Source organism: Thunnus albacares, chromosome 5, assembly GCF_914725855.1.
Source record: "Thunnus albacares chromosome 5, fThuAlb1.1, whole genome shotgun sequence".
NCBI classification, from domain to species: domain Eukaryota; kingdom Metazoa; phylum Chordata; class Actinopteri; order Scombriformes; family Scombridae; genus Thunnus; species Thunnus albacares.
This window is the reverse complement of record NC_058110.1, coordinates 21,237,984-21,265,040: the sequence shown is the minus strand read 5'-3', so window position 1 is coordinate 21,265,040 and position 27,057 is coordinate 21,237,984. Positions and strand designations below refer to the sequence as shown.

Here is a 27,057-nt window from a genome sequence, read left to right as displayed (position 1 = left end):
CGTGTGCCAAGAGACTCATAGGGGGCATTTTCCTGGCATGGTTTAGGTCCACTTGTCTCCACGGAGGTCACAGCAAATCAATACAAATTTGTTGTGAGTAATCATCTCTATCTAGTAATAAAACCTTTCCATCCAAATGAGAATGGTCTCTTCCAGGTTAACAATACCCCCATCTACAGGGAATGATGGGTCACCAAATGGTTTTATGTAAATCATATACTTTTGGATATGAGCTTTGCAGTCACCAAATCTCAACGCAATTAAACTATGGGAGATTTTGGACTTGTCAGACATTGCTCTCTATCACTAAATAGTAATAACTTCTTCTCATACTGACCAATGACAAACTCATATAAAGGCTGAGGGATAGTTCAGTACTTTTGGTAAAGTGGTAACACACATTTCTTGTGGTTTTTGCTCATTAACAGTAGCCATCGGCCCAATGTTAAATAAAGACACACTGTGAAGACCACGGCTAATGAAAATAGCAAATCCTGCAAGTCAAAGAGAAAAGAAGAAGAAGAAAAAAAAAAGGAAGAGGCAAGATTTGCAGCATCACTTATCATCCCTTCTGATCTCGAGTCTCATCTTTGAAAGTCAGTGCCCTTTACCCTGGTGGTCACTCTTGTCTTCCCCCAGAGATGGTCCTTTTTGAGCATGATTGCTTCACTATGAGTGATTTATCTTTCCACTTTTTTCACTTGGTAAAGTTTGAGTTTCTGCAGATTGGACTTTTCTTGCTCACTCATACTATACTTAACTGTTTTTTCTTAGAAATTGTTTGAAATTAACAAAGAACACATCAAAAGTAATAAATACACAGTAGTGCATTTTTAAAAAGAGAGCAATCTTGGTAGCCAAAGGTACCCACAAATATACTGTACAAATTTTTTTTTTTATATTTATACTACTTCTGGATACCTAAAATGTATACTTATGTAAATGCCTCCAGAAAAAATATCTGAATATTTATTTTCTGACTGAAACATAATTTTGTTGTAATCCTCTCTGCTGTTATTCACAGCCACTGATGTTTCTGGTGACTGATAGCAGAGCAGAACATTAAAGTAATCAACTCTCTCAGTCTCATTGTATTGTCTTCCTCACAATGTCTGTTATTATCTTCACATGGGAACAATTCTCTGAACAGAGAGCACTAAAAATGTGAACAAACTTCAGAAAATGCATTGCACATTGGCTGATTTAAGACAATACAAAGACAGATTCTCTGGCACGAAAAGGCAGACAAGAAAACAGTGCTACATTCACTTCATCTTTATATAAAAAAGAAGTCTTTGTGTCAGGTCCCTGGGGATGACTCTGATTGGAGAGAGGCCAGGTTTATTCAAGCTTCATACTTCTTATGATAGAATGCTCATTCTCTCTGTCAGTCCCTCCCTATTACTTTTAAACCCCTCTCATCTCTTCCTATCTCTTCAACTATATGTATCTTGGTTTTCCATCCATCAAAACCGTCAAAACTCAGGTAGTATGAGAGTTTCCTCTCGTCTCCTCTCGTCTCCTCTCGTCTCCTCTTCTCTCCTCTCCTCTCTTCTCCTCTCTTCTCCTCTCCTCTCCTCTCCTCTCCAGCCTCATTCAAACAACAGGTCAGGAGAACAGCCTTAGTCAATAATCTAATTTATCTGCTCAGCCATCAGGGAAACAAATCAACTCTACCTTGGATCATGTTAGCTGTCAGACATTTAATGTGAAAAATATGAAAACCCTCTAACTAAACCAGTGTGAGTGTCAGTCACTTGCTCCCCTCTCTTGTCCCACACTGAGTAAAACTGAATGCTTTCAAGGGGAAACAGCAGCAGGGGACGCTGTGATATAAAGTGAAACATAAAGCACATACTGTTGAGCTAAAGAAATTGAGTTTACATTTGTTGTGTGTGCATCTGTATAAGTCTTTGCAATAGTCTTTTCCCACAGACTCAAGGTGACCTTACTGCTTAAGGAGAGGAGTGGGGGGACTCCTTCTCTTTACACGGCAATTAGCCTAATGAATCATATCCAATACAATTGACCCACAATGCACATGTGTCACATTTGTCAATGCATTAGTATTCAAAACACAAAATCATTTCCCTCCCTTTGTGCAGTGTCTCAGGTTCTGCAGTAGACTAATTAACGGACTTGTGTTTATTCAAAACTTTGTTGGTGCACTAAGCTCAGGATCAATAAAATTCCATTTGAGCATCTGTTGCCCAAAACAACTCTGGTCTGCCATTCCTAAAAGAAGGCCCTAATAGCAATTTACTGCTGTCCTTTCACAAGGACACCTCTCTTTGTTTCAGAATAATAATAATCAGCACTAAATAAATCATTAATCCTCTCAGGACTTTCTTCTACGTACAAAATCAGGCTTTGTGCATGTTGACTGCCTCCAACTAAGCGATGGTAATTGAGTTTGTGCGTGTAATAGTGAAAAATGATGATGTCCGTGTCCTATTTTGTGATTTTTCTTTGCCCACATTGTTTTGTCGAATATAATGAGCTAAAATTGACTCACAATGCAGCTCAGGCAGTATGAATGATGTGTCTGTGTTTCTTTGTGTGTGCGTAGGTGTGTATTTGTAGGTGATGCATGAAAGTATATCAATAACCCTGTCATCTCCGCGTATCTCTTCACTGTGTCTAGTTCTTGCAAACAGCAGCTCTCTTTCAATAAGTGGACCGCAAATGGAACATGATGTTATTTGTCGGGATATTTCATCTTGTAATTCTTAGCACTTTTCCTAGAGACTGCTTCTGCCGCTCCCATGCAGCTCCACCTACACTCAAATCTACATTAATTATCACATTGTGGACATCTGCTGTGACAGATAGGACAGATTGTCCAGTGGTTCTCCTCTCCATGCCGTGTCATATGCACTGAATAAACAGATTAAATGGAGTCATGCATCCATGCAAACTGGCACACACATGAATGGACAAACATGCAGAAACATGCAGAGCGCAATATGCTTGCACAGCAATACACACAGTATCACATACACAGAAATACAGCTATAATTTGCCTCGTTTATAGCACATTTAAATTCACCAATTACACACTTTCTCACACATCAGTTTATCATCATATCACAAATTAAAGTATTATTCACAAAATGAGGGATGTTATTTTGTGAATCTTCCTCATTAAAATGCAGTTCTATCCAAATGAAGTGATTAGTCTTTGTTTAAAAAAAAAGAAAAGAAAAAAGGCCATTGCCATTAAATGGTTGCCTTTCAACTTTACTCATATAGACAAATCACAATAATGGCTTACTCTAACAAAAGGAAATTATTCTCTTGCCTTCAGTGCCAATGTGCCAATGGACTGTCAATCACAATCCCGATTTATATTGTGACCTCTTGCATCTATTATTTTAAAAAAATGTACATATGTCCCTTTCACACCACCGTGTCATGATACCAAGTTGTCTATAATGCAGGTAAACTGACCAAAAAATGTTTTTTTTTTTTTTTAAATATCTTCATTCCACACACTGTTTCCAGCTCACAGCTGCATTTACAGGAAGCATTGCCAAATGTTTTATGGCAGCACATCAAAGGGAATGATGATAGTATGTTCTTTGGCGAGACCACTGTTACTCAGTCAGTCTTCACGACCCCCAAGCAGATATAAGCTATCTTTTGCTGCCACAGCAACCACAATGTCAGATTTATTATGTGTATGTTTGTGTGTAGAGAGTGTTGGTGGATTCCTGCTGGATGTGTTTATACATAGTAAACAAGACATTTATGTGGAATTTCTATTTTAGACATGCGGATGGTTACTACTCATGTATTAGTCATAGCGGAGATAAATGAATCCTTTCTCATGCAAAAGAAGAAGAGGACTGCAAGTGTGCTTGGACCAGGCTCTGAAGGATTTTCTCATTGTTAACATTGGCCAGTATTACTAATGATTTATTTATCACTAATGAGACTGACCTGGATCACTCATCCATGGGTCAGCACTGTGCTGAGCACACTGACATATAATCTGTTTTTTTTTTTTTTACTGCCTATCCCTTATTATATAAAACATATGATGTGAAATTAAGCTACACATTATTTTGCCTTCTATATGTGATTATAAAAAAAACATTTGACTAAAATCATTGAACCATCGATCATTGAACTAATCACAGAAAAGTAAAAGAGGCAATGCAATAGCTGGGTGAAATGAGGGCTTGAGTCGCGCTTCATGCTTTTAATTGGTCCTCGGCTGTGTGAGCTATATATCTTCTAATGTGTCTGACAGTCCATTTTCATCATAACATCTTCTCCCAGGAGTGAAATAATGTCTGCCCTCCAGGCGATGTAAATGAAGAAAAATGTAAAGGCCCTGGCCAAGGCTCAGACTGCGGATGGGTGAAGTTAAACGTGATTGAAACTAATTGATGTATGGCCTCACTTCATCTCAGGGGATGAAACACAGAGATGTCATGTTGCAATGTAATTACCTTTATTGCAGTCTCTCGTCTCATGTTTGAATATAGACTCTTCAACATGGATATTTTTCACTCATAAGATAAGTTATTGCTGTAACATTACTAACACATGTGTGTCAGAATTACATTGAAATCACTAAAAATATATGGCTCCATCAACTCTACCCATCTAAATAACCTCTCTAAGAAAATTGCCTCGAGTACACTTCAATATTTTATTAACAACTCTACTGAGACTATCAGAGTATGCAAATGTTTTTACTGCGGAGTACCAACTGATCCTTTCAAATATAAAAGGCCTGACATTATGAAAAATGGGAAGGTTTGTTGGGCAAAACGTAACCTTCAGGGCCCAATTGTATCTTCAGACAAATGTCAGTTGTGTCACGCAGAACCAGTCAAAAGTTTGGACACACTCTCTCATTCAAAGTGTGAAAGTGTGTCCGAACTTTTGACTGGTTCTGCCATAGTTGGGATCACAGGTCCATTTATGACACTCAGCATATTATGTTGATTGATGAAGTTAATTTAATTACTTTTGAAGTTTGCAATACTGCCCTTAAGAAAAGGAATTATGAGAATATTACAGTAAAGTAGAATAATGTACAAACATCACAGAAAACACAAAACCCCACAACAGCTGATTGACTTTGAGCATTTTATATAAATATGTTATGAAACTACTTCATGCAAAATACTTAGAAATGTAATAAATGACCATCAGAAACCATGTTTAAATAGGCCTACAGTATTGAGTCCATAGAGGAATACCTAAGTATATATCTTATAGGTGGACTTTAAATTTTAATTTATAGACTTTTAATAGCCTATTATTCACAGCCTATAATTCTTCAGCTTGTGGCCCCCTCCTGTGGCTGCCATGGGAAACTAAAACTTGCATGCATCATTACAACTATCTCAAATTAAATAATTTCAATCACAAATTCACACATTAAAAGCTGTAAAGTAAATATCATATACATTTGCATCAATCATTTTGGACTTAATACAGGGTATAACCTTAAGAGAAGTGAAAATAAGAAGGGATCAGCCTGTCCTGTGGGGGCGCTGTTACAAAACCACAGCGGACATTTCTAGAGGGACGGGGTCGCTGTTGGTGTGAGCGGATGCGCGACTGTTGTTTATCCGGTAGTGAGCCTCCTCGTCGTTAGAGCAACGATGGCTAGCGGTGCGGCAAAACAAGCGCCCAAAATTGTTTCTAAAACATCTGCGGGAGGCACCGGGGCGGCGGGGGCTGGCGGTGGGCCCCCGATAATGCCCCTTGCCTCTCCGCTCATGGGGAAAAAGAAGAAACCGTTCCTGGGGATGCCCGCTCCGCTGGGATACGTCCCCGGTCTCGGCAGAGGGTAAGCTAACTAGCTAGCTCTGTAGCTAGTAAGCTACGGAGGAGGTTACCGTGTGTCTGCCAGATTAAGACGGCGGTAAAGCAGACTGCCGTGCATTGCAAGAAGTTACGTTTGTGTTGGCAACTGAACTGACGGGGGAAAAAAAGCTAATGTTACATTTGGTATATTAAAGCACATTAAACAACAGTAAACGGACAGTTAAGTGATAATAGTTGGATACAAGAATTACTGATATTACCTCCTAATCAATATCATAATCAGAGTCTGCTTTAATGGCCAAGTATGTTTACGCATACAAGGAATTTGACTGAGGTTTCTAGTGGCTCTCAATGTGCTTACACATAAAAATCTTCAGAAACATACACACGGACAAGCCAAACAGAAATTCAACATAAACATATCACTATTATGTACAAGCAAGTGGGTGAAAAAGTAGATGCATACATATAGAAATCACCAGTGGACAACAACATACAATGTGATATATAGGTGAAAATGTTTCTGTTAACTGTAAACGGGATATAAATAGTGCAAAGGTGTGAAAGAGTGCAGGGAGTGCTGAAATAAATATTGAATGGCGTAAAGTCCTTATGACCTCCCCTGCTGTATCCCCTGATTCTCTAAGTTAAATTTCTATTTGATGATCAATGGCCACATACTTGTTGTATGTGGCCATTGATCATTGATCATCTCTGACCCATCCCACTCTGGACTCAGACTCTTTGAACTTCTTCTCTCAGGAAAAAGACTGAGATCCTTAAAAAGCTCCACCAACAGACACAGGAACAGGTTTCCTTGCAGAAGCTGTTTTCCTACTAAATAGCTGAACTGTTATCAATCTGGACTTTACACTGAACATCCATCTTTCATTTAATCTTAGTACTACTTTGTTTGTTTCATTATTATTATAATGACCTTATATTTTTATTCTTCTATGTTGTGTTTGTGAGAGCCACACATTCTTTGTATGCTTGCATTGGCTAATAAACAAATTCTCTGATTCTGATTTAAGTGGCTGCCAAATTGGTCAGCCAGTTTGATTTAACAAGTCATCCAGCAAAAATTATAGCGGTGCTGAAAGTTTATGATAAGTTATGTTGTCATGCTGTTTTTTGGACATTCCCATCTTGTATGCTTGTCACAAGGCTCCCTTTGTTTTATCTGTGTAGCTTTTAAATTAATTGTTTCCATTCAGTGCTACTGGTTTCACCACCCGATCTGATATCGGTCCTGCTCGTGATGCCAACGATCCAGTGGATGACCGACATGCACCCCCAGGAAAGAGGACGGTTGGGGACCAAATGAAAAAGAACCAGGATGATGATGATGAAGATCTGAACGACACCAACTATGATGAGGTGCCTATGATTGAACTCTCCCTGATTGGAATTGGGATGAAAATGTGTATAGATGAAAAATTGACCAGATGAAAACTCTGCCTATATCTCATTTTAATCACAGTATAATGTCTGTTTTTGTAGTTTAATGGATATGCTGGTAGCTTGTTCTCCAGTGGGCCATATGAGAAAGATGATGAAGAAGCAGATGCTATATATGCAGCACTGGACAAGAGGATGGATGAAAGACGCAAAGAAAGAAGGTGCTAAGAAACACAGACTATTCTGCCATATGAGTTTTGGGGTAAAAGCATCCAAACATTTACAAGTGTGTTCATGTTTGACATGTTCCTGTTTGTTTTCAGGGAGCTGAGAGAAAAGGAAGAAATTGAGAAATACCGTATGGAGCGACCCAAAATCCAGCAGCAGTTCTCAGATCTAAAGGTAGAAATTTACACACACATACACGTACCTAAAATTTTCATCTATTGTCCTCTCCCTACGCCTCTCTCTGAACATTATAAGGATGTAAAATTTATTGTAACTGTTGGATGAAAAATTATATCTTCCCCATTGAATCTAGAATAGGAATATTATCCTTGCTTTAAGCATGACCACCGTGATTTTTTTCACTAGGGTTGCTTCCGCTTTAGCATGTAGATATTTTTCCTCTACTCACAGAAGATTATGTATTCTGTGGTTGTAGTAAAACTGTGAAAATCACTAGTAACAGGATTTAAGGGTTTTTCACAAGATCGCAGCAGTATGTTCCTATAAGTCTGTTACAAAGAAACCACATGTGCCTTTGTTAAATCAGAAATGGGAGGGGAAAGTCGCACACTCATGACATTATTTTTTAAATTTTACACATCAGTATTTTGGCACACCCAGCCTTCTTTGACTGCGCACTGTTCTATGATCAAAGAGAAATTTCAACAACATTGCTGACACTTCAAGATCCACATCTCCCTTTCATCCTTCTTTATTCTTTCTCTTCTTTTCTCTACACAGAGGAAGTTGGCAGAGGTGTCAGAGGAGGAGTGGCTGAGCATCCCTGAGGTGGGAGACGCCAGGAATAAGCGCCAGAGGAACCCCCGCTATGAGAAACTCACCCCTGTCCCCGACAGCTTCTTCTCCAAACACCTGCAGACCGGAGAGAACCACACCACCGTTGACCCTCTGCAGGGGGTCAGTATACACGCAAATACACAAAAACACACTGAAAAAAATCCACACAAAAAGATATTTCTAAACACACATGATGTAGTTTCAATCTGCACCAGCAGGAGTCAGGATATCTCACTGTGAACAAGGAAATCACTTCTGTACAATGAATGCAGTTTGCAATTTATCAATTTCTTCTTGCAACAATGTAATCAGAGTCAACCTCTCGGCACAGTGAGGCTGCATATCATGGGAATGTGGCATTGTTGTGATAAAAACAGTGATTAAGAATGAATATACAATAGGGTTCAAAAGTGTGAGACCACTTTCCTCTTAAAATGTTGTAGAGAAAAAAATCAAACTTTATAACACAAATATGTCAGCTGATATTTGTCACAGGGCCTGTTTCTCCAATTCATTGTGTATACAAGCTGTTCTGAATAGAAAACAAATTAGAAGCATGGCCTGTTGATTAAAAAGTTGTCAGTTTTTCTGGTTGAAAGTATCACTATGACCTACACAACACTGTGTAGTATGAATTTTCACAGGTATCATTTACAGTACTTCGAGAATTTTGACTTATGACGTAGGCCTATGTTTCATAAGCCTATTTGCCATGCTGTAACAAGATTCTGACAGAGATTATGATGTTCCCCTCCGTTATCATTGCTTCCTCTCTCCGCTAGCTGGGAGGTCTAAACACCCCTTACCCAGGAAGCATGACCCCCGGCTTGATGACACCAGGGACAGGAGAGCTGGACATGAGGAAAATCGGTCAGGCCAGGAACACACTCATGGATATGAGGCTCAGCCAGGTAACTAATGCATCATCCACAGCCACTTTCACCTTTACCCTGTTCTGTGATTCATGCAGGCAGGGAAAGGACTAGATTAGCATCAGCAATAAAAACAGCAAAGTGACGCCATCATGTAGGCTTTTCGGGATTCTGCTGGTCGGTATGCCTGATACAAAGAATTTATTTATTCTCTTTCTCTTGTGGCCTTTTTCTCTCTCTTCAGGTATCTGACTCAGTGAGTGGACAGACAGTAGTGGATCCTAAGGGTTACCTGACAGATCTCAACTCCATGATCCCTACGCATGGGGGAGACATCAGGTAGAGACACACTGGTGACATCAGAAGTCCATGTTGTTTATTTGTGTAAAAGAAATTTTTACATGCCTAATGGTTTATCTTTCACTCTGCATGTCCAGTGACATCAAAAAGGCTCGCCTGCTGCTGAAATCAGTGAGGGAGACCAATCCCCATCACCCGCCTGCCTGGATTGCCTCTGCCAGGCTTGAGGAGGTGACAGGCAAACTGCAGGTGGCCCGAAACCTAATCATGAAAGGCACTGAGATGTGTCCCAAGGTAAAAGATGATGAACACAAGCAAACTAAATCTGTTGAAGGCTGACGCACATGTGCAAATAGATAATGTCATTCGCTAGAGAAATCCTAAATTAAGCTGTTAATGGGTTTGTTATAGGTTGATGTTTCGAGAGAGTAGGAAGTTAAACCTATTATCTCTAATATAACTTTGCCCCGGATATTGTATTATAGTGATAAGTGATAAACAGCAACCATTTCAGTCAGCATTACCAGTTGTTTAATTAAATGACATGATTCTGCCTGGGCAAGTTCCAAATGGGGGAAAAGTCCTTGTCCTCATTGGTATAAGCGTTTCTCTCTGCCCGTCAGAGTGAGGATGTGTGGCTGGAGGCAGCCAGACTCCAGCCCGGTGACACAGCTAAAGCCGTGGTAGCCCAGGCTGTCCGTCACCTTCCACAGTCTGTCCGCATCTACATCCGAGCCGCGGAGCTGGAGACAGACGTCAGGGCTAAGAAACGAGTCCTCAGGAAGGGTAAGGCAATATTATCAACTGTAACAATAAATGAAAAAAAAAAAAAATCCTAAAGTAACGCTTTTAAGTTGTTTACCATTTGTGTAAATCCATCATCAGTTTGTGAGAGTCAAGTTAAAGTTTTGAAAAGTTGCTGTTATGTTGTGAAGAGGAGCGCGTACGTGAATGAATACGTAAAATTTCCCTGCCAAAAAGGAAGACACTAATTTCTGCAGGGCAATCGTTCTAAACTAGTTTCAATTTGTCCACTGTATCATAAAAGCACCCACACAGACCCACTCAGGCCCTGCAGACATAAGATTGCATAAAAGATTTCATAAAGGTTACATTTGGCAGCTGTGGTCCTGGCTTCTCGTCAAGGACAGCACCCTATTTGAACCACGGTGTCAATGCCCCTACAAACACACACACACACGCACACACATATCAGTATTTCCCAGCAGCATACCCCACTGACAGAGATGGATGTGGAGCTTCCTCCATGGGAGAGCTTTGTCCGCCCCTACATGTTCAGTTACCTCTGCTCTACTTTTCTTCATTACACACACACAACATTCTTCCTTCCCACTCAGGCACTACTGACGTTTAGTACTAATACAGGATATGCTGTTGAGTGTTTGTTTTTATTACTTGTGCATTTACTGTAATCTGTAGTGCTTCCATTTCCTTCGGCGCCATTGTTATGTGTTATGATGTGTTGCCAGTGTAAATATCATTAGGTCTGTGTATTCTCAAAAGTACTAACATTGCCATTATTGTGCCAGAGTGGCCAATTGGTTTATAGAGATTCTGTAACAAGATCCAAGAATTTACAATCCTCTAACAGCCAGTTTATTGCCCTGAGCAACTCATTGACCTGCCCAATCACTGCAAGTTACTTGAAATAGAGGTCTCGATGGAATTACTGAATAGTTGTGCAATTGTTACCCATGTAGCCCTGGAGAACGTGTCCAAGTCAGTTCGACTGTGGAAGACAGCTGTTGAGCTGGAGGAGCCAGAGGATGCCAGGATCATGCTCAGCAGAGCTGTGGAGTGTTGTCCTACTAGTGTGGAGGTACACTTGGAGATGCTGTTCATACACTGCAATACAACATATGGATATATGTTCTACCCCTGTATCTCGCTGTGTCTGTCTGTCCTCCCTAGCTGTGGCTGGCACTGGCGAGGTTAGAGACATACGAGAACGCCCGTCGCGTCCTGAACAAAGCTCGAGAGAACATCCCCACCGATCGCCACATCTGGATCACTGCTGCGAAGCTGGAAGAGGCCAATGGCAATACACAGATGGTGGAAAAAATCATTGACAGAGCCATCACTTCGCTACGCGCTAACGGCGTGGAGATCAACAGAGAGCAATGGATACAGGTGTGTTCCTGTGCCTTTGTGGTTTCTCTGACATCACAGAGAAAGAGAGAGAGAGAGAGAGCAGAGTTTCAGTAGAGATATATGGTAGAGGCAAGCTGCTTCCAGTGACTAAATAATTGCATTCCCTGAGGCCACAAGAAATGAATATACTGTCAGGATAGAAAATCTTCAAGTTAGGACATAGACATCAAAGGCTTCATATTTAAAGAGTAACAGTATCATTTCATTTGAATTCATCGTAGTGGGCTCCTCATCTAACATATGTAAACTAAAGTGGACAGATTATTAGAAGAGGCTTTGCGAATATTAGAAGAGCTTTTTAAAGGTACAGCTCTCGATCCAAATTGTCACTTGCATAGTTTCCATCCAAATTTAGGCGCAGATTTCAAAGTATTTCCGGAAAATGGGTTAAAGAAAATGCAAATTAATGTCCACTTCTGTCATGCAAATATTAGGAACCGGGCGCATTGCGATGCTGATTCTCCACTCCGGTGTCATTAAACCATTGTAGAGGAAGAGGGTGCAACAAGATGATGTTATTAAAAGAGCACCACTCAAACCTCAATCAAACAAATGAAAATGATGTGGGAAAACATGATGGAAACATGGCATTTATGTGTTTTTTATGTATTAACTTGAGGAATGTTAGTCCCCTTATCAATCCACAAAAGTCTGATGTCTTTGTCTGCTGCAGTCGTTTGTCTCTCTTCAGTGTGTAAAAGCTCTTTTGCAATGTTTTGACTTTTTTTTTTTTCTTCTAATTTTCCGCTCAAGTTCTTTCATGCACACAACCATAACATGTAAAAACAAGCCAGAGTAAAACAAGCCTGTTCAATTACAATCAGCTGATCAACATAAATTATTTGTCTTATTTTATATCTTAATCGGAGACTCTTTGTATTTATAGAAGTACCTGTCAATTATAAGGTCAAAAAATGATTGAATGATCGGCCCATTAAACCTAAGTGTTTAGGGAGTAGATACTGCGTCATGTGTTTTTCAGCTTTGATATCATGCCAGCATACTTTGGCAAAGTGGCCCTCTACTATTTCATCTGGGTGCAACAGAGTACAAGCCAGCACTGTGACTGGCATTTTGTGCATTTCACTTGTTTTGCAATCATTGGCCTTCACTGCAGTCCTTTATGCTTCATCATAGCACCAACAACGGATGAACTTTAAAACGACTGGATTTGGCTGTTCCTAAAAGAATTCTTTTGTGTGTAGTAAGACCACGAGCTTGTTCTCTGATCTTTCCACAGAAAAATCAGTCTGTGCAGAGATTACCTCTCATAAAATACTATTCATTCGTAAACTCAACATGAATATCTATAAATAATCCAGGTTCATTTAGGGGTTTCTCTTGACATATGATATGCATATTAATTTCCACGTAAATGGCTCCCTTGCTGACCTACTACTGAGGTCAGGAGTTTATGCCTTTACTCTCTCTGTTATTCTTCTGTGCAACCACACCCAGTCTGTTTTCTCATGAATGCGTCTTCTTGTCATACAGGATGCAGAGGAGTGTGACAAAGCAGGTAGCGTGGCTACCTGCCAGGCTGTGATAAGGGCAGTCATAGGGATTGGCATTGAGGAGGAGGACCGCAAACACACCTGGATGGAGGATTCAGACAGTGTGAGTATCTGTATATCGGTTTTGCACAGGCCATGCTTAGACCCTGACACCTAAGGGGGTCGTTCACATACTCATGTGTTGTCAGGGTTTAACCTAACTGAAAAGCTTGTATATCTTTCAGTGTGTGTCCCATGGAGCGCTGGAGTGCGCCAGAGCCATCTATGCCCATGCTCTGCAGGTGTTCCCCAGTAAAAAAAGTGTCTGGCTTAGAGCTGCCTACTTTGAAAAAAACCACGGCACCAGGTGACCAGATTTGTTTTTAAATGTAGCAGAGATTTCACTACTTTATTCATTAATGTGTTGTAATGATGTAATCACTTTGTTATGAGTCTGTCTTTAACATTCTGGTTTTTCTCTCTTTTACTTCCAACCTGCTTCATTCATCAACTGCTACTGTGCTCCTCCCCTCCATTACTCTTCCATGTCTCAATGCATCTCTCAGGGAGTCTTTGGAGGCCCTGCTCCAGAGAGCTGTGGCTCATTGCCCCAAGGCAGAAGTCCTGTGGCTGATGGGGGCCAAGTCCAAGTGGTTGGCCGAGGATGTGCCTGCAGCCAGAAGTATCCTTGCTCTGGCCTTCCAGGTGACACATTCATGCAACGTTGATAAGAGCAGCTTTTACTTATAGAACTGCCTCAAGTTTTTAATAGTATCCATGAGAGCCTCTGTCGAATTCAATGTGTTTTCCCCCTTTTACCCACACACTTACTTCTGTCCCTCCTATTTTTATGTTCATCTTTAGGCTAACCCTAACAGTGAAGAGATCTGGCTAGCTGCCGTCAAGCTGGAGTCTGAGAATAATGAGTATGAAAGAGCCCGTCGACTGCTCGCCAAGGCCCGCAGCAGTGCCCCCACGGCCAGGGTGAGTGTGTGTGTGTGTGTGTGTGTGTGTGAGAAAATGGGAGGCAGAGAGATTTCCCTGTTTCAAACTCTCATGAGGGCACTTCTGCATGTGACTGGGTGAAGTTAAGGAATTAGTGTTTTCTTTCAAACCATGTTTGACTTTTCTCAGGACATTTATGGAATACACTAGGGCTGGATGATATGGTTATCACTCACCCTCCCCCTGCGTCCTCAGCCATGCAACGCTGCTGTTTGGTCGGAACTCACCGGCCTCTCAAACAGACAATAGCCGCCTCCTGTCACCATCTTTGGTCATGACGAGCGGTCTGACAGGGTAGTGCAGAGCAGGTTTTAAGCCAAGGTTGTAGTGGTCCCTCATTACCTCTTTGGTTTTTTCGTGACAGTTTCCTCACACTAGGTTTCGCTCCCACAGCCACTCATTTTCTCCACACGGGGTCATTCGGAGTTGTTGTGAGTGCGTTTGTTTGTCTTTTGCAGATTGGCTGTTCGCATAATACAAACAAACTGAAAAATAATGATCAAAAATAAACTCACAAATGTATCATTATCGTGTGAAAGTTAATTAAAAATTATTGCCTAGCCCTAGAATAAACACACATGGCCTTTGCTTTTTTGGCTGTTCTGGTTTATGAATTTGTGAAGGTCATGTGTATTTAAACTGTCCTGTCCTTTTATTCACCCCTACTGTGAGCCTCTGTACCATTACAAACAGTTTGTTTTGTAATTATGTAATTTTGGTATGCTTATACGTCTTACCTATGTTTAGGGGTAGCTGCATTATCAGTTTTCATCTCCACTTTTAAACCAGTTTTTAAAAGTAAGTTGATAGTGTGTTGTACTTGAGGTGTCTTCTACAAACGTGCTGTTTTTCTCAGGTTTGGGCTTGCCAGGTTTCTAAACCTTCAAACCGTCAGCTCCACTCTGGTTGTCAGATGCTGTCAACAATGTTTTAAACTATCACACTATCAGGTCTGTAGACCTGACAGTGATATGTCTATCAGCTAATCTGGCTACACTCCCTTAAGTTATCTGTATTGTGTCTGCTGGTAGATATGACTAAGAGAGGCTGCTTTAATGTCGGCTGTACTGATTGTCCTGTCAGATAAGATATCAGTGTGGATCTAATGAAGCAATTAAGCATTTGGCTATGCCCAAGGAAGTTGGTATTTGATCTTCTGAAAGCTAGTAAGGTATTTGCACTGCATGAATCGGGCTGCAATAAGTATTTCAAAATATTTTTCAACAGTATTCATATATTAAAAGCCCTTGGGAATTGTAATAGAGAGTTAATGGGTCTTGTTTATACATATTTCATGGCTTAAAAGCATTTGTGTGTTTGTATCTCCACAGGTGTTTATGAAGTCAGTGAAGTTGGAGTGGGTGTTGGGGAACATAGAGGCTGCCCAGGAGTTGTGCACCGAAGCCCTGAAACACTACGAGGACTTTCCTAAACTTTGGATGATGAGAGGCCAGATCGAGGAACAGTGTGAAAACATGGATAAAGCGAGAGAAGCCTATAACCAAGGGGTGAGGTGGGGGGGAAGTGTTTGGGGTTTGCTTAGAACCAAGTGAACTGTTTTCTTTTTCTTCATATCTTTTTTTTTTTGATGAAAATGATTGTTTCCTTAATAATTCTAAAATGTCCTGTTTGTTTCTGCAGTTGAAAAAGTGTCCCCACTCGGTGGCCCTGTGGTTGCTGCTGTCTCGTCTCGAAGAAAGAGTTGGACAGCTGACCAGAGCCAGAGCAATCCTGGAGAAGGCACGACTCAAGAACCCCCAGAGTCCTGAGCTATGGTGAGAAAATACACAACAAAGGGATTGTGTTAAGATGCATGAATGCAAAAGCAGGACGTTGCCTGAGGAAGAGCTTTAGCTTGAAATATGTTGCCTGTGCAGATGGTGTATTAAGCATATAAATATTAATCTCAGTGTCCGATGCCTCTTAAAGGGAGCTCTGTTTGTGCTCTGAACAATCAAAATGTTTACTTTGACATTCAAGTGGCTTCTCTCTTTTCCTTTGTTGATATAATTTTGGCTCTTTGGGAACCCTTTCATTCCACTACAAGAAGGAGAAAATAAGGCCAAAGGTTCTATTTATATCTGCAGGAGTGGACAATAGAAATATTTATGACAGAGAACATGTGTATATGAAAAACAAAGTAATTATGATTAATTACTTTATGATTACTTTGCCTTTGCCTCATTTGTTAAAAAAAACAACCTTTTCTTTAAATATCAAACTGGGATTTGTGTTTCATATTAACCAGGTTGGAGTCGGTCAGGCTGGAGTTCCGGGCCGGACTGAAGAATATTGCCAACACACTGATGGCCAAAGCCCTGCAGGAGTGCCCCAATTCAGGTGTGAATATGTTGCCAGTTTTACAGAAACCAAACCAAAGGGACCAAGAAGAATTTTCTCAACCCATAAAGGAGCCAGTAGTCCTTTATTTACTTGTCATTCTGTATTGCAGAACAAAATCCAAACAAATGATGTATGATCTTTCAAATACAGCAATAACTTACAGTACACCTAAATATATTTAAATGTATTCCCCAAAAAGAATATCTCCAGAACAAGACAGTATTCCTATTGTTGAAGTTGCAGGTTTGACTCTTACTCAAACAATTAGTTAATGAACTTGTGTCCGTAACCTCAAATTCTCCGCTTCACCCCTCTCTGTTTTTTTTCCCCTACTAGGTATCCTGTGGGCTGAGGCAGTGTTTTTGGAGGCCAGGCCACAGAGGAAGACTAAGAGTGTTGATGCTTTGAAGAAGTGTGAACATGATCCTCATGTCTTGCTCGCTGTAGCCAAGTATGACTCACTGTTTTCATCCCTCGCTTTCTGGAACTCTTCTCTTAGTGCCAATCTTGATTATATTGTCTTTCTGTGCAGTTCTGATTTTATAGGATATTTATGACCTTTTTTATCGTTTTCTAATGAAATCCTGTGCACACACCTTAGGTTGTTCTGGAGTGAGCGCAAGATCACCAAAGCCAGAGAATGGTTCCTCCGAACAGTAAAGATTGAGCCAGACCTAGGAGATGCGTGGGCTCTCTTCTACAAGTTTGAGCTGCAGCATGGCACAGAGGTAAACATCTCATTGTCTATTCTAGACACGTTATAAGAGTAGTGTCACTTTGTGTGTGTCAGTGGTCACATTTACATTACAGCTAAATTAATTATCACTCCACATTGGAACAAGTAAATCGTGTACAAAAGGGTTCACTTTTGGCAGACAGATTCTGCAATCGGATTTAAAGGACCAGTGTGTAGGATTTAGTGGCATCTAGTGTTGAGATTGCAGATTGCAACCAACTGAATACCCGCCCTCTCCCGCCCCCCCTCCCCTCCAAGCGTGTAGGAGAACCTATGGTGGCTTCTAAACCAGCGAAAAATGTAAAGGGCCCTCTCTAGAGCCATTGTTTGCTTTGTCCGGTCTGGGCAACCGTAGAAACATGGCAGTGCAACATGGCGGGCTCCATGGAAGAGGACCCACTCCGTATGTACATATAAAGGGCTCACAATTCTTATGTTCATGGAATCATACACTAATTAAAACATACTTATGAATGTTTTATTCCATTTCTACAAAGTCTGTTCCGCTAGATGCCACTCAATTCTACACACTAGACCTTTAAGTTCAGTTAGTACGCCAGTATGTACTATGACTGCACTGGGAAAATGTTGCATCATTACAAAATGTTCTGCACAAGATACAAAATGAAGAAAAAGTAGTTGGGGAGAGAAAATCCAGAAATAAGACTAGGTAGGTCTGTTTTCCCTGGTTGTTGTAGATATTTTCTGTGCCAAGGTTGTGAGAAGGAAGAGTTTAAATCCCAGTCATTTACTGTTAAATCAATGCATCTAGTTACAAGTGTCAAATGGATTGAAAATACCATTAATAGTAATGGCCATGGTAGACTGAAAAATAAACATTACTATGGTCTCAGGCATTCTGTATGTGGGAGTGAAGATGTGCCAACAAGTACATAATGTTGTCACTTTTTGTTGTCTATTTTTCTCCATGCATTATTGCTTTTACTCATTAACAAAGTTGGTAGTCATCCCAACAAACTTTATGTGTGGCCAGTGCATGCATTGTGTGTTTTGGGTGCCTAACCACAATGTGCTCCGTCCATCAGGAACAACAGGAAGAGGTGCGAAAGCGCTGTGAGAATGCGGAGCCCCGCCATGGAGAGCTATGGTGCGCCGAGTCCAAACACGTCCTGAACTGGCAGAAGAAGACGGGAGAGATCTTAGCGCAGGTAGCCAGCAAGATCAAGAATACATTCTGAGAAAACTGAGGAAATGTGAACTGAAAACCCCTGGAGAACTCTGACAGGGAACAGCCATGGACACGCTCAACGATTGTTTTGTACCAGGACTCTCCCATCTCAAGCAGACACAAAGTATTCATATATACCTCTTACCTTTTTCATGTTGTATTGTTTTACAAAATTGAATCACAGTGGTTGTAACTAAGATGGTCTTGAAACTAATCAACAAAGATGATTTTAATGTCAAAGTGAAAACAAATCTTTACAAATTCAAAATAGCATAACTAACATCCCTAATCATTGCTCACCCTCTTCAAGTGAATAATCAGGAGTGATACATTTGGCTTTGATTCTTGGCAGCTTTGCACATGTGTGCTACTGGTCAAACTTTGTACAAGGGGACTGTCAGTGAAGTGCAGTTTGCAGGATGGATTGAGGTTTGGACTGACTTTGCCATTGCAGGACACTGATAGAGACTTTTCCGTCATGTTTTCATTTATATTTTGCTGCAATCGTTCTACCTTCATAAGTATTTGAGGGCCTGCTGCAGTGAAGCATTCCCACAGTATCATGTTTCCAGTGCCATGCTTCATGGTGAAGATGGTGTATTTCTGGTTACTGGCTGTGCTTCATTTAACTGTTCCAGTGTTCCTGGGAAAACCTTGTTGTCCAGACTGCAAATGACTTGGCAGGAATGATTGTAGAATCCCTGTCTTCTTGTGAATGAGTATTTTTTTTGTAAATTAGAAATATGTGAATGTAAAGAATGGCAAAATTATCAAAATTTAAATCATCGTCTGTCAACCTCTGCAACTGTGATTGCAGAGGTAACTTTCATCTTTTCATCTTTTGTGAGCTTTAAGTGTTGACAAAGTGACCTTTGTCTCATGTTGATGACACACACGTGATTCATTATGTGAATTCTAGTAAATAGTTGCACCAGTAATGACTTAGGTGTGTTCTAACGAGCAGGGTTTACAACTTATCGACAGTTTTGTTTTATACTTGTTTTCACTTTGACATTAATGTATATTTTTCTACTGGAATAGTGTTGAAATTCTAGTTTCAGTCATTGTGGTTGTGAAAATTGTAAAACAATTGAAGATAAACAAGTAGAAATGAAAATGGATACTTTTAATGGGCTCAAAAAGACACCACGTTGATTGCAGCTTCTATACTGGACTGAACCCTTTTGTGTCAACCAAACTTTTGTTATTGTCCAAAATTGTGTTTGTTAAAAAAATAATCAAAACCTGTTTTCTGAGGAATTTTATTTCCATGTCTTGTCCACACACATTGTAAGAGGTCTCATCTGGATTGTGCTCGTTAAGCAAGACGTGACAGTGTGTATAAACTCTGTGTCCGGATGAATTACATGATTTCTCATGTTGTATTGATTATCTGCTTTTTTTTTGTAGCTTTCATAAATGTGTTGAAAAATCCTTTTCAGACATCCAATAAAAGAACAATCAGTGTATTGCATCAGTCCCCATTCTTCCCGTACAAGTCATAAAAAGTTTGTTATGACGTGAATGTCCAATCAAATCTTGCACAGTTAGTTTCTTTGTGGGATTTGTTCTCCTAGACCCCACAGTCTAGAAGTCTTTAAACCTCCCATGCAGTTCCCATGCATGGTCAGCATTTTGGTTATTATGTGTGGGATGTCATTGTCACTTTGTACCTTTTTTGTTTGGCTTAAACCAGGTTGCATGTTCTAGATTGTTCAACATCATAACCACTAAGCACAGTTTGATTATCCCACTGGTTTTCAGTAGCTCACACTAAAGCTCATGGGGTCCATCACCAGTGAAGCCACCCACTCTGAAAATGTGTACAGTGAAAGTATCAAACAGCACCCACTTAATGACAGCCGCTCTTCACACCACTCCCCCCCGTATAAGGTCTTTCCAACGAAACCGAAAGAATGAAGGCAAGTGATTGATTGCAGAAGTTTTCCTCGACTTGATCGGACTGGAGTTTGGTGAAATCTAAAGCCCAGCGTCAGCAATCCATGACGGGGAAGGAAATAGGAGCAGTAATGACTATGTTGAAAACCACGTTGCACCACATCAGACGTCTGGCCACCACTGCGTTAACCTATCCACCAAAGGACCTGTAAAGATACTGAATTAAAAAAAAAGAGTTTGGATACAATGAATGCAGCCAGATCAGGAGTAATTCCTCGGATCTCCTTGATACTGACAGAGATGGGTTTGCGCGTCTGAGGATCCTGCAGTAGAACATGATAAATGGTAAGTGTGCGTATTTACGCACCAGATGAGCTGATACACAACATTATTAAATACCATCGTGTTCACATTAGTCATGATGACATGTGCTGCAAACGGCTGGATACCGATGGATAATTAAACAAAAGTCCTGCTGGGGCGCGTCCGAGCAGGAGCCAAGTGAACATTGATCTATTATCTATTTCCTCATTGGTGATTTCTTTCTTTAATTGTTATTTGCTTAATATAGTAATAACACACACCTCTCTCTTTCGTAGTGTCTGACCGGAACTCTACTCCGTAGTGTCCTGGTGGTTCTCTTGTTGGCCAACTCTTGTGGTAAACGTGGATGTAACTATAAAGAAATACTGGGCTCCTACAGAGAGGTCGTCTTTGTTGAGCTGCAGAATCTGGTATGAGAACATCGTTGCAGATGTGCGATTATGTGCGACTTTGACAGAGACATTTATCTATTTGTTTTTTTTTTACGATCATTTGACAAAGTGGAAGTAGTAAAATGCCACTTGAGTTGCAGCTGTGGTTGCACATGTGAGGTGATGATAGGCTGCCATCCAGTGTTTGTTTGTTCACCGTGCTTGTAAAAGCTCATGGCCAATTTTCTCCTTTGAATGCCAGGGAACTGAAATGTATTCTCATAGATCCCAATTTGATTCTTCTGTTGCAGAATTTGACTGGTTCATTTAATACCTCCAAAGAGAGAGACCCCTGCCCCTCAGGAAAGGTAAATAGCACCCCAGTATGTGCACCTTCAGCACCATGGACAGGGTAACACTGGCTCTTTCTAATTTATCCTGATACTGTGATACAATGGGTTTCACAAGACCTGTCATATCATTTATCTGTGTGACTGTCAAACATTTCAGATCTGGCAAACGCAGGATGAATTAATGAAGTGTTACTTTTGTTGTTCTATGGTGCCATTTAAATATTATATAGATGGACTATTTCAAATGGCGTTTTATTTTCCTCACTTTTTTGTTTGCTTTGTTTGTCTTTGTTTTATTTTGGGGCTATTGCCCCATGGCAGGCACGTCGCATCCTGGGTTCCATCTATGGTATGACGCAGAAGATGCGGTGTCAGAGGGGTGGCAAGCAGCAGCCTGAGCTGGACAAGCCACTGGAGAGCATGGAGCAGCTCATTATTCACAACTGCAAACCTGATTACCTGGTGAGGCAGCAAGAGCTCATTTCTTCAGTTTTTTTTGTTGATTAGACTTGGAAAGTTTGACACAGAAATAACAAATGATAAAGTAAAATAGTTCTATTTTTGAGCCTCCATATCAAAGGTTGGGCTAGAGAAAATGGTTTGCATATCTATAAGCATTCTCAGGGATGTGAACCTGATAAGAACATTCTTAAAATAGATCACTGGATAAAAATTTTGCTGCATAACATCGCTTTTATCCTTGCTGAATGCTTTCAGGGGAAGAAAGCCACTTGTTCATCTGTCCAGAAAATACGAGGGAAGAAGAGAAAGAGGATCAGGTTCATCAAAGTTATCAAGGCACTGGTCACATGTTGGCAGAAACTTCAGAGCGTCTATATGCTCACAAAGTAGGAAACCTTGAGTCTTCCCAATTCCTGTAAACCTGTGCCATGTCCTCATGAAGATACCAGGTGAATTTCAGAAAGTTCACTCCATCAAACAGAGAATATTACATGACCAATTACTCGATATATATACAGTAGATGGCTGTTTTTTTTTCAAATGCAATGTCATGAATGTTTACTGTTTCCAAGTTCTCAGTGTTTTGTGTATTAAAACTATACAGGATGTCGCATGTCAGCGTGTCTCCTTGTTTTATAAAATAGTTTTATAGTAACCATAGATAAGCTAATAATATCCACAATTCATTTAAGTAATTTCAGAATATGCACAGTTTCCAAGGTCTCTCTTGTTGTAACAACCATTTGTTTTTTATGTTTGTAAGCCATATGCTATCATAGCCGTGAAATATTCTTCTGTCATTTGGAGCATCTGGAGTATATGCCATATAATAAAACTAACTTTTTTAAATGTCTGATTTATACTTATCTGAGGTGTTGATACTGTATATTATTATTAGCCCAATAGTGGTGGAGGTTGTTGTGTAAGTGTTGTATCAATATATCTTTTAGCAATACTTTTTTATTCTGAAGATGTTTTTTAAAAACATCTTTATTAGTAGAATCTATATACAACAACCACACAGATTAACAAGAAAAGACAAAAAAGTAATCAGCAATACAAAGTATGAATAACTAAGTAAATAAATATTAACACAATATATATTAATAAATAATAATAACGTTAGACATTACGTTTGGCAGTACAATTTCCATGTGTTTCAGACACTTGATCTCTACTGGTTAGTACCTTCGAGGAAACCCTATAATAACATAATTTAAAAACTTTTAATTTTTTTTATGTAGTGCAATTTACCCAATAGAATAATCGTAATTATTATATCTTTTGAATTGAGAGTATAATTGTACTCAAAGAAATCAACAATATCATCAGTACACCACCTTGGTAAAGCCCATATTAGTGATGGACGCGGAACTTTTCGAATACAGCACAGTTTCTGTCCGGAGCTAAAAATATGTGGTAAAAAGGCCATCCATGCCTTAATTATCCCCCGCCCTCCCACCCGCATTCCGCGAAGACCCGCCCTACTCTTCCTCTGATTGGCTTATTTTCGTTGTCTTCGTTGGTAAGATTGGTTAGGTTTAGTCATGAGGACCGCGATTGGCTGGATTAGGATAAGAATATCAAGGTCAGAACCAATCAGAGGTAGAGTAGGGGCGGGTCTTCGCAGAATGCGGAAAAGTAAAAAATAACACGACTAAACGACGTCTCAACGAACGATGCGAAACATCAACAACTAATAACACAAGGTATCGTTTCCATAAACGTGAAATACTGCTAACACCTTTATAGAAAAGTACATTTAAAAAGCGGCTTATTTAATTATCTTATTTCGATAGCATAAAAAGTTGCTGTGATAACTGTCTGACGGACATAATTTGATAATATTCTGAGTAAGAAAAACTACCCTAATAGTGGAAAGTGGAGTTTAGTTTTTGCGTTGTCTAGTCTCTCTCAGTAGGCGAGTTTAAGTCAAGTAGTACTTGTGCTCCCGGGCAGAGGAGACATGGCCAGCAGCAGCAGCTCTGTGGACATGGATCCAGATGTTGCTCGGAGGCTGTTTGAAGAGGGAGCTACCCTGGTGCTGCTGGGGGTCCCTCAGGGTACAGAGCTGGGGATTGACTGCAAGAGTTGGCAGGTTGGTCCCCGCTTCAGAGGTGTGAAGATGATCCCTCCAGGCCTGCACTTCCTCAACTACTGCTCGGTTAACTCACCGAGCTGTGGAGGAGAAATCGGCCCAAAGACAGGCCTCTTCCTTACCCTTAAACCTAGAGAGATCCTGTTGGCTAACTGGGATCCCAAAGAGGAAGATCTGGACTTCTCAGCCTCCCAGAATGAAGAGGAGGTGAGCAGGATCAGGGAGAATCTGCAAGATCTGGATCCATACCTTGGGCCCTATCCCTACGAGGTGATGAGGAAATGGGTGTCCCTGACTGACCGTCTGTGTGAAGAGGTGGCCAATAACTTGCAGCCTCTCTCAGGCCGAATATGTGCCTTCAGTGATGTCATTCCTGAGCTTCAGTTAAGACACACCAAGGACAGGGCAGAGCAGCCGAGGAACGACACAGCCTGCCAGAGCATGAGAGAGGGACTCAACAGGCTCCCCAGGATGAAGCAGAGGGAGGGGACGGAGTTGCGCTTCTCTGTTATCCCCGAGAAGACCTACCCTCCTGGGGCTACACCAGCCGAGATCACCCAGTACAGCATGGACCTCAGCTACGCCCTGGAGACTGTGCTGGAGAAGAACCACGGGCTGCAGCCTCTCAACCTGCTAGGTGAGTGCCTGTTATGTGTTCAGGGATAGATACAGAATGCGTTAAATACACAAACATTAAGGCATCAAAATAACACACAGTTACATGTCATATGTTAAAAACAACCTTCATTTTCTCTGTCCTCTCTCAGGTGAGCTGCAGTTTGCCTTTGTGTGTTTCCTGATCGGAGATGTGTACGAGGGCTTTGAGCACTGGAAGAAACTTCTGGCTCTTCTGTGTCGATCCGAGGCGGCCATGCGGAAGCGCAAGGAACTCTACCTGGGGCTCATCGCTGTGCTCTACCACCAGCTCGGAGAAATCCCTCCTGACTTCTTTGTGGACATCGTGTCTCAGAACAACTTCCTCACCTCCACACTGCAGGTAGACGCGCAACTTCAGCGTCCCATATGTATTGGGGAAAACATAATCTTTAAGAACTTAAAGTACATTCAAATGAAATAAACAATGATGTATTATCTGTCAGCATTATCAGGATGCATGACAGCATCTCGTGGTCTAAATAACATATTTTAAATGGAAGTACAGCAATTTATAGTGTCCACCAAATTTTTATTGTCATTTCCTAGTAGTTCAAAGGGTCGGAGCTCTTTAATTGATCAATTATCTCAGAGAATCGAGGTGGTTCTTACTGTCTCAGTTTTCTCAGATTGACCCATATTTGATGCTACTCTTTGGCATAGGATTAAATAGTTTTATTAATTATCTTAAGCCTGGAAAGTAATCTTCTCTCCACCAGGAAAGAACTGGAGAGCTGTCCTAACCTGTTAGGACTTCCTAGAAGGTCATGAAAAATATAAACAGACACTCCAGTAGATGTGGACATGTAGAATATACAACTTTTGATATAAAGTAGCAACAAGCTTTATGAAGACATTGACTGATTTCATTTAGATGCAATCACTCTATTTTATGACAGAAACTGAGTTTCAGTACTCTCCTGAAAGAGTTTTTACATTACAAGTTTAATTAGCAACAAGGAAAATTTCCACAGCAAAAAATGGTGTGTTTTCTCCACCTTTCTAAAGGTCAAAAGTTTCTGATATGATAAAAAAGATTTTATATAAACTCATCTCCTCAGAACAGGCTAGAGGATACGGATGTGTGTCAAGTATATTGACCACTTGATACATATACATGCATTCATGATCCTGGATGTTGTGGCTCAATTGTCCGAGTGGTGTGACATAGACATCAGTGTCAAAGCATCACCTTAAATTATTGTTTTGCCATGATTGTTCACATTTACGATTACATTGTTTGATTTATTCTCTCACAGGACTTTTTCCAGTTTGCCATCGGCCCTGGAGTAGACGGCACACTCCGCAAGAGAGCAGAGAAGTTCAAAGCACACCTGACCAAGAAGTTTCGATGGGATTTTGAGGCAGACTTGGACGACTGTGAGCCTGTAGTGGTTGAGCTGCCTGAAGGTGTAACAGTGGACTGAAATTGCTCTACTGTGGACTTACATACATGAACCATAAGCAGGGAACAGGACTGAAGGAGATTAGAGAAGAAGACCAGATCCAAACGTTCTCAGAAGGCTTGAGGAAACAAGAACACTCGGCCACTCCGCTGCTACAGTCCTCCAAATGACCACACACTCTTAGTGTCAATACATTAATAGCTTTCTAGCAGTATGTATTTACAGTATGTGTCCCCAACACATACTGTTTGGGTTGAAAATGTCTTGTACATTTACACAATTTGTACACTGTTATAAAGAAAGCAACCCTAAGTGTTAGTCATGGCAGGGCTGCAGTATACTACATAGCAGTGGCGCCCTCTGGTGGTGGGTTCCTGTAAGCTCAGCAAGCAAGTTCTCTTTGCTTTGCAGTTATAGTCACATTGCATCACATTTATTACTAAAATCAGTTGGTCCCCAAATATTTTTTTACTTCAATTTAGTCAGGCTTCTTCAGTTCTTCAATTAGTGGCTATGCTAAAAATTATGAACAGTGTACACAGACCCGTTATCCTCATCAGTGAATGAGAACTCAATAGTTCACCAGATCTGCCTCATAATAACTGTATAGATGAAGGAACTCTAATTATAAATGTAATATCTTTATAAGAATTCTCGATATACACGATTTTGCTACAAGAAAACAAAAGTATAGTATTGTGTGACTGCAGTGATTCTATACCTCATTTATTAAAAATGAATAATGCTGACTGTTGATGAATCCTTTTTGTTGCCACACTGTTTGGAAAATGTCAAAGTCGTGGTTCTTCATGTTAAATTAGTCAAACATAAAGACCATGTCTATTTCCCTCAAAACATTTTTACAGAATTTTACTGTTCTATGATTTAAAATAATAAAAGTTCCCTCTAATAAATGCAAAGCTTTTGGTACAAAGTGTGCAGTGCTTTCTGTTATCATTTATCATTTATGTATGTGTTATACCAGTAAGTAGTCATCTCTTTCTCATCCACCAGATGGCGTTGGTGGGCTTTTTGTGAACAGTCATAACTTATTGTATTCTCCTCAGTATTTTCATTGTTTATGAAAAAATGTGCGTTGACACAACATGAAAAGCTGCTGTTTTCAGTGCTGGGAAGAGCTAGGTGCTTGTTGCCATTGGCAC

The 27,057-nt window shown here is 40.4% G+C and overlaps 2 protein-coding genes across 4 annotated transcripts; both read left to right on the top strand.

Annotated features, from left to right (window-relative positions):
• The first annotated feature begins 5,586 nt into the window (after positions 1–5,586).
• Positions 5,587–19,796, top strand: prpf6 (PRP6 pre-mRNA processing factor 6 homolog (S. cerevisiae)). The gene is made up of 21 exons (XM_044351553.1): positions 5,587–5,812; positions 7,008–7,170; positions 7,294–7,412; positions 7,515–7,593; positions 8,161–8,337; positions 9,000–9,128; positions 9,334–9,428; positions 9,527–9,683; positions 10,013–10,175; positions 11,111–11,229; positions 11,322–11,540; positions 13,056–13,178; positions 13,300–13,421; positions 13,621–13,759; positions 13,919–14,038; positions 15,391–15,567; positions 15,701–15,834; positions 16,308–16,399; positions 16,739–16,853; positions 17,004–17,130; positions 18,185–19,796. The coding sequence occupies exons 1-21, from the start codon at positions 5,625–5,627 to the stop codon at positions 18,335–18,337; spliced, it is 2,910 nt and encodes a 969-aa protein (XP_044207488.1). The 5' UTR covers positions 5,587–5,624; the 3' UTR covers positions 18,338–19,796.
• Positions 19,797–23,353: 3,557 nt separating this feature from the next.
• aar2 (AAR2 splicing factor) lies at positions 23,354–26,490 on the top strand. Of its 3 annotated transcripts, none has more exons than XM_044352738.1 (4): positions 23,354–23,445; positions 23,677–24,471; positions 24,602–24,831; positions 25,748–26,490. In XM_044352738.1, the coding sequence occupies exons 2-4, from the start codon at positions 23,703–23,705 to the stop codon at positions 25,913–25,915; spliced, it is 1,167 nt and encodes a 388-aa protein (XP_044208673.1). In that variant the 5' UTR covers positions 23,354–23,445; positions 23,677–23,702; the 3' UTR covers positions 25,916–26,490. The 3 variants fall into 3 exon arrangements, with proteins under 3 accessions (XP_044208673.1, XP_044208671.1, XP_044208672.1); XM_044352736.1 differs by having other exon boundaries at positions 23,645–24,471; XM_044352737.1 differs by having other exon boundaries at positions 23,360–23,445; positions 23,696–24,471.
• The last annotated feature ends 567 nt before the right edge of the window (positions 26,491–27,057 follow it).

Coding starts and splice junctions, on each gene's coding strand:
- prpf6 (XM_044351553.1), top strand. CDS start 5,625: ATGGCTAGCGGTGCGGCAAAACAAGCGCCCAAAATTGTTTCTAAAACA. Junction 7,413..7,514: donor GAAAGACGCAAAGAAAGAAG/GTGCTAAGAAAC, acceptor GTTTGTTTTCAG/GGAGCTGAGAGAAAAGGAAG. Junction 11,541..13,055: donor ACAGAGAGCAATGGATACAG/GTGTGTTCCTGT, acceptor CTTGTCATACAG/GATGCAGAGGAGTGTGACAA.
- aar2 (XM_044352738.1), top strand. CDS start 23,703: ATGGCCAGCAGCAGCAGCTCTGTGGACATGGATCCAGATGTTGCTCGG. Junction 24,472..24,601: donor GCAGCCTCTCAACCTGCTAG/GTGAGTGCCTGT, acceptor GTCCTCTCTCAG/GTGAGCTGCAGTTTGCCTTT. Junction 24,832..25,747: donor TCCTCACCTCCACACTGCAG/GTAGACGCGCAA, acceptor ATTCTCTCACAG/GACTTTTTCCAGTTTGCCAT.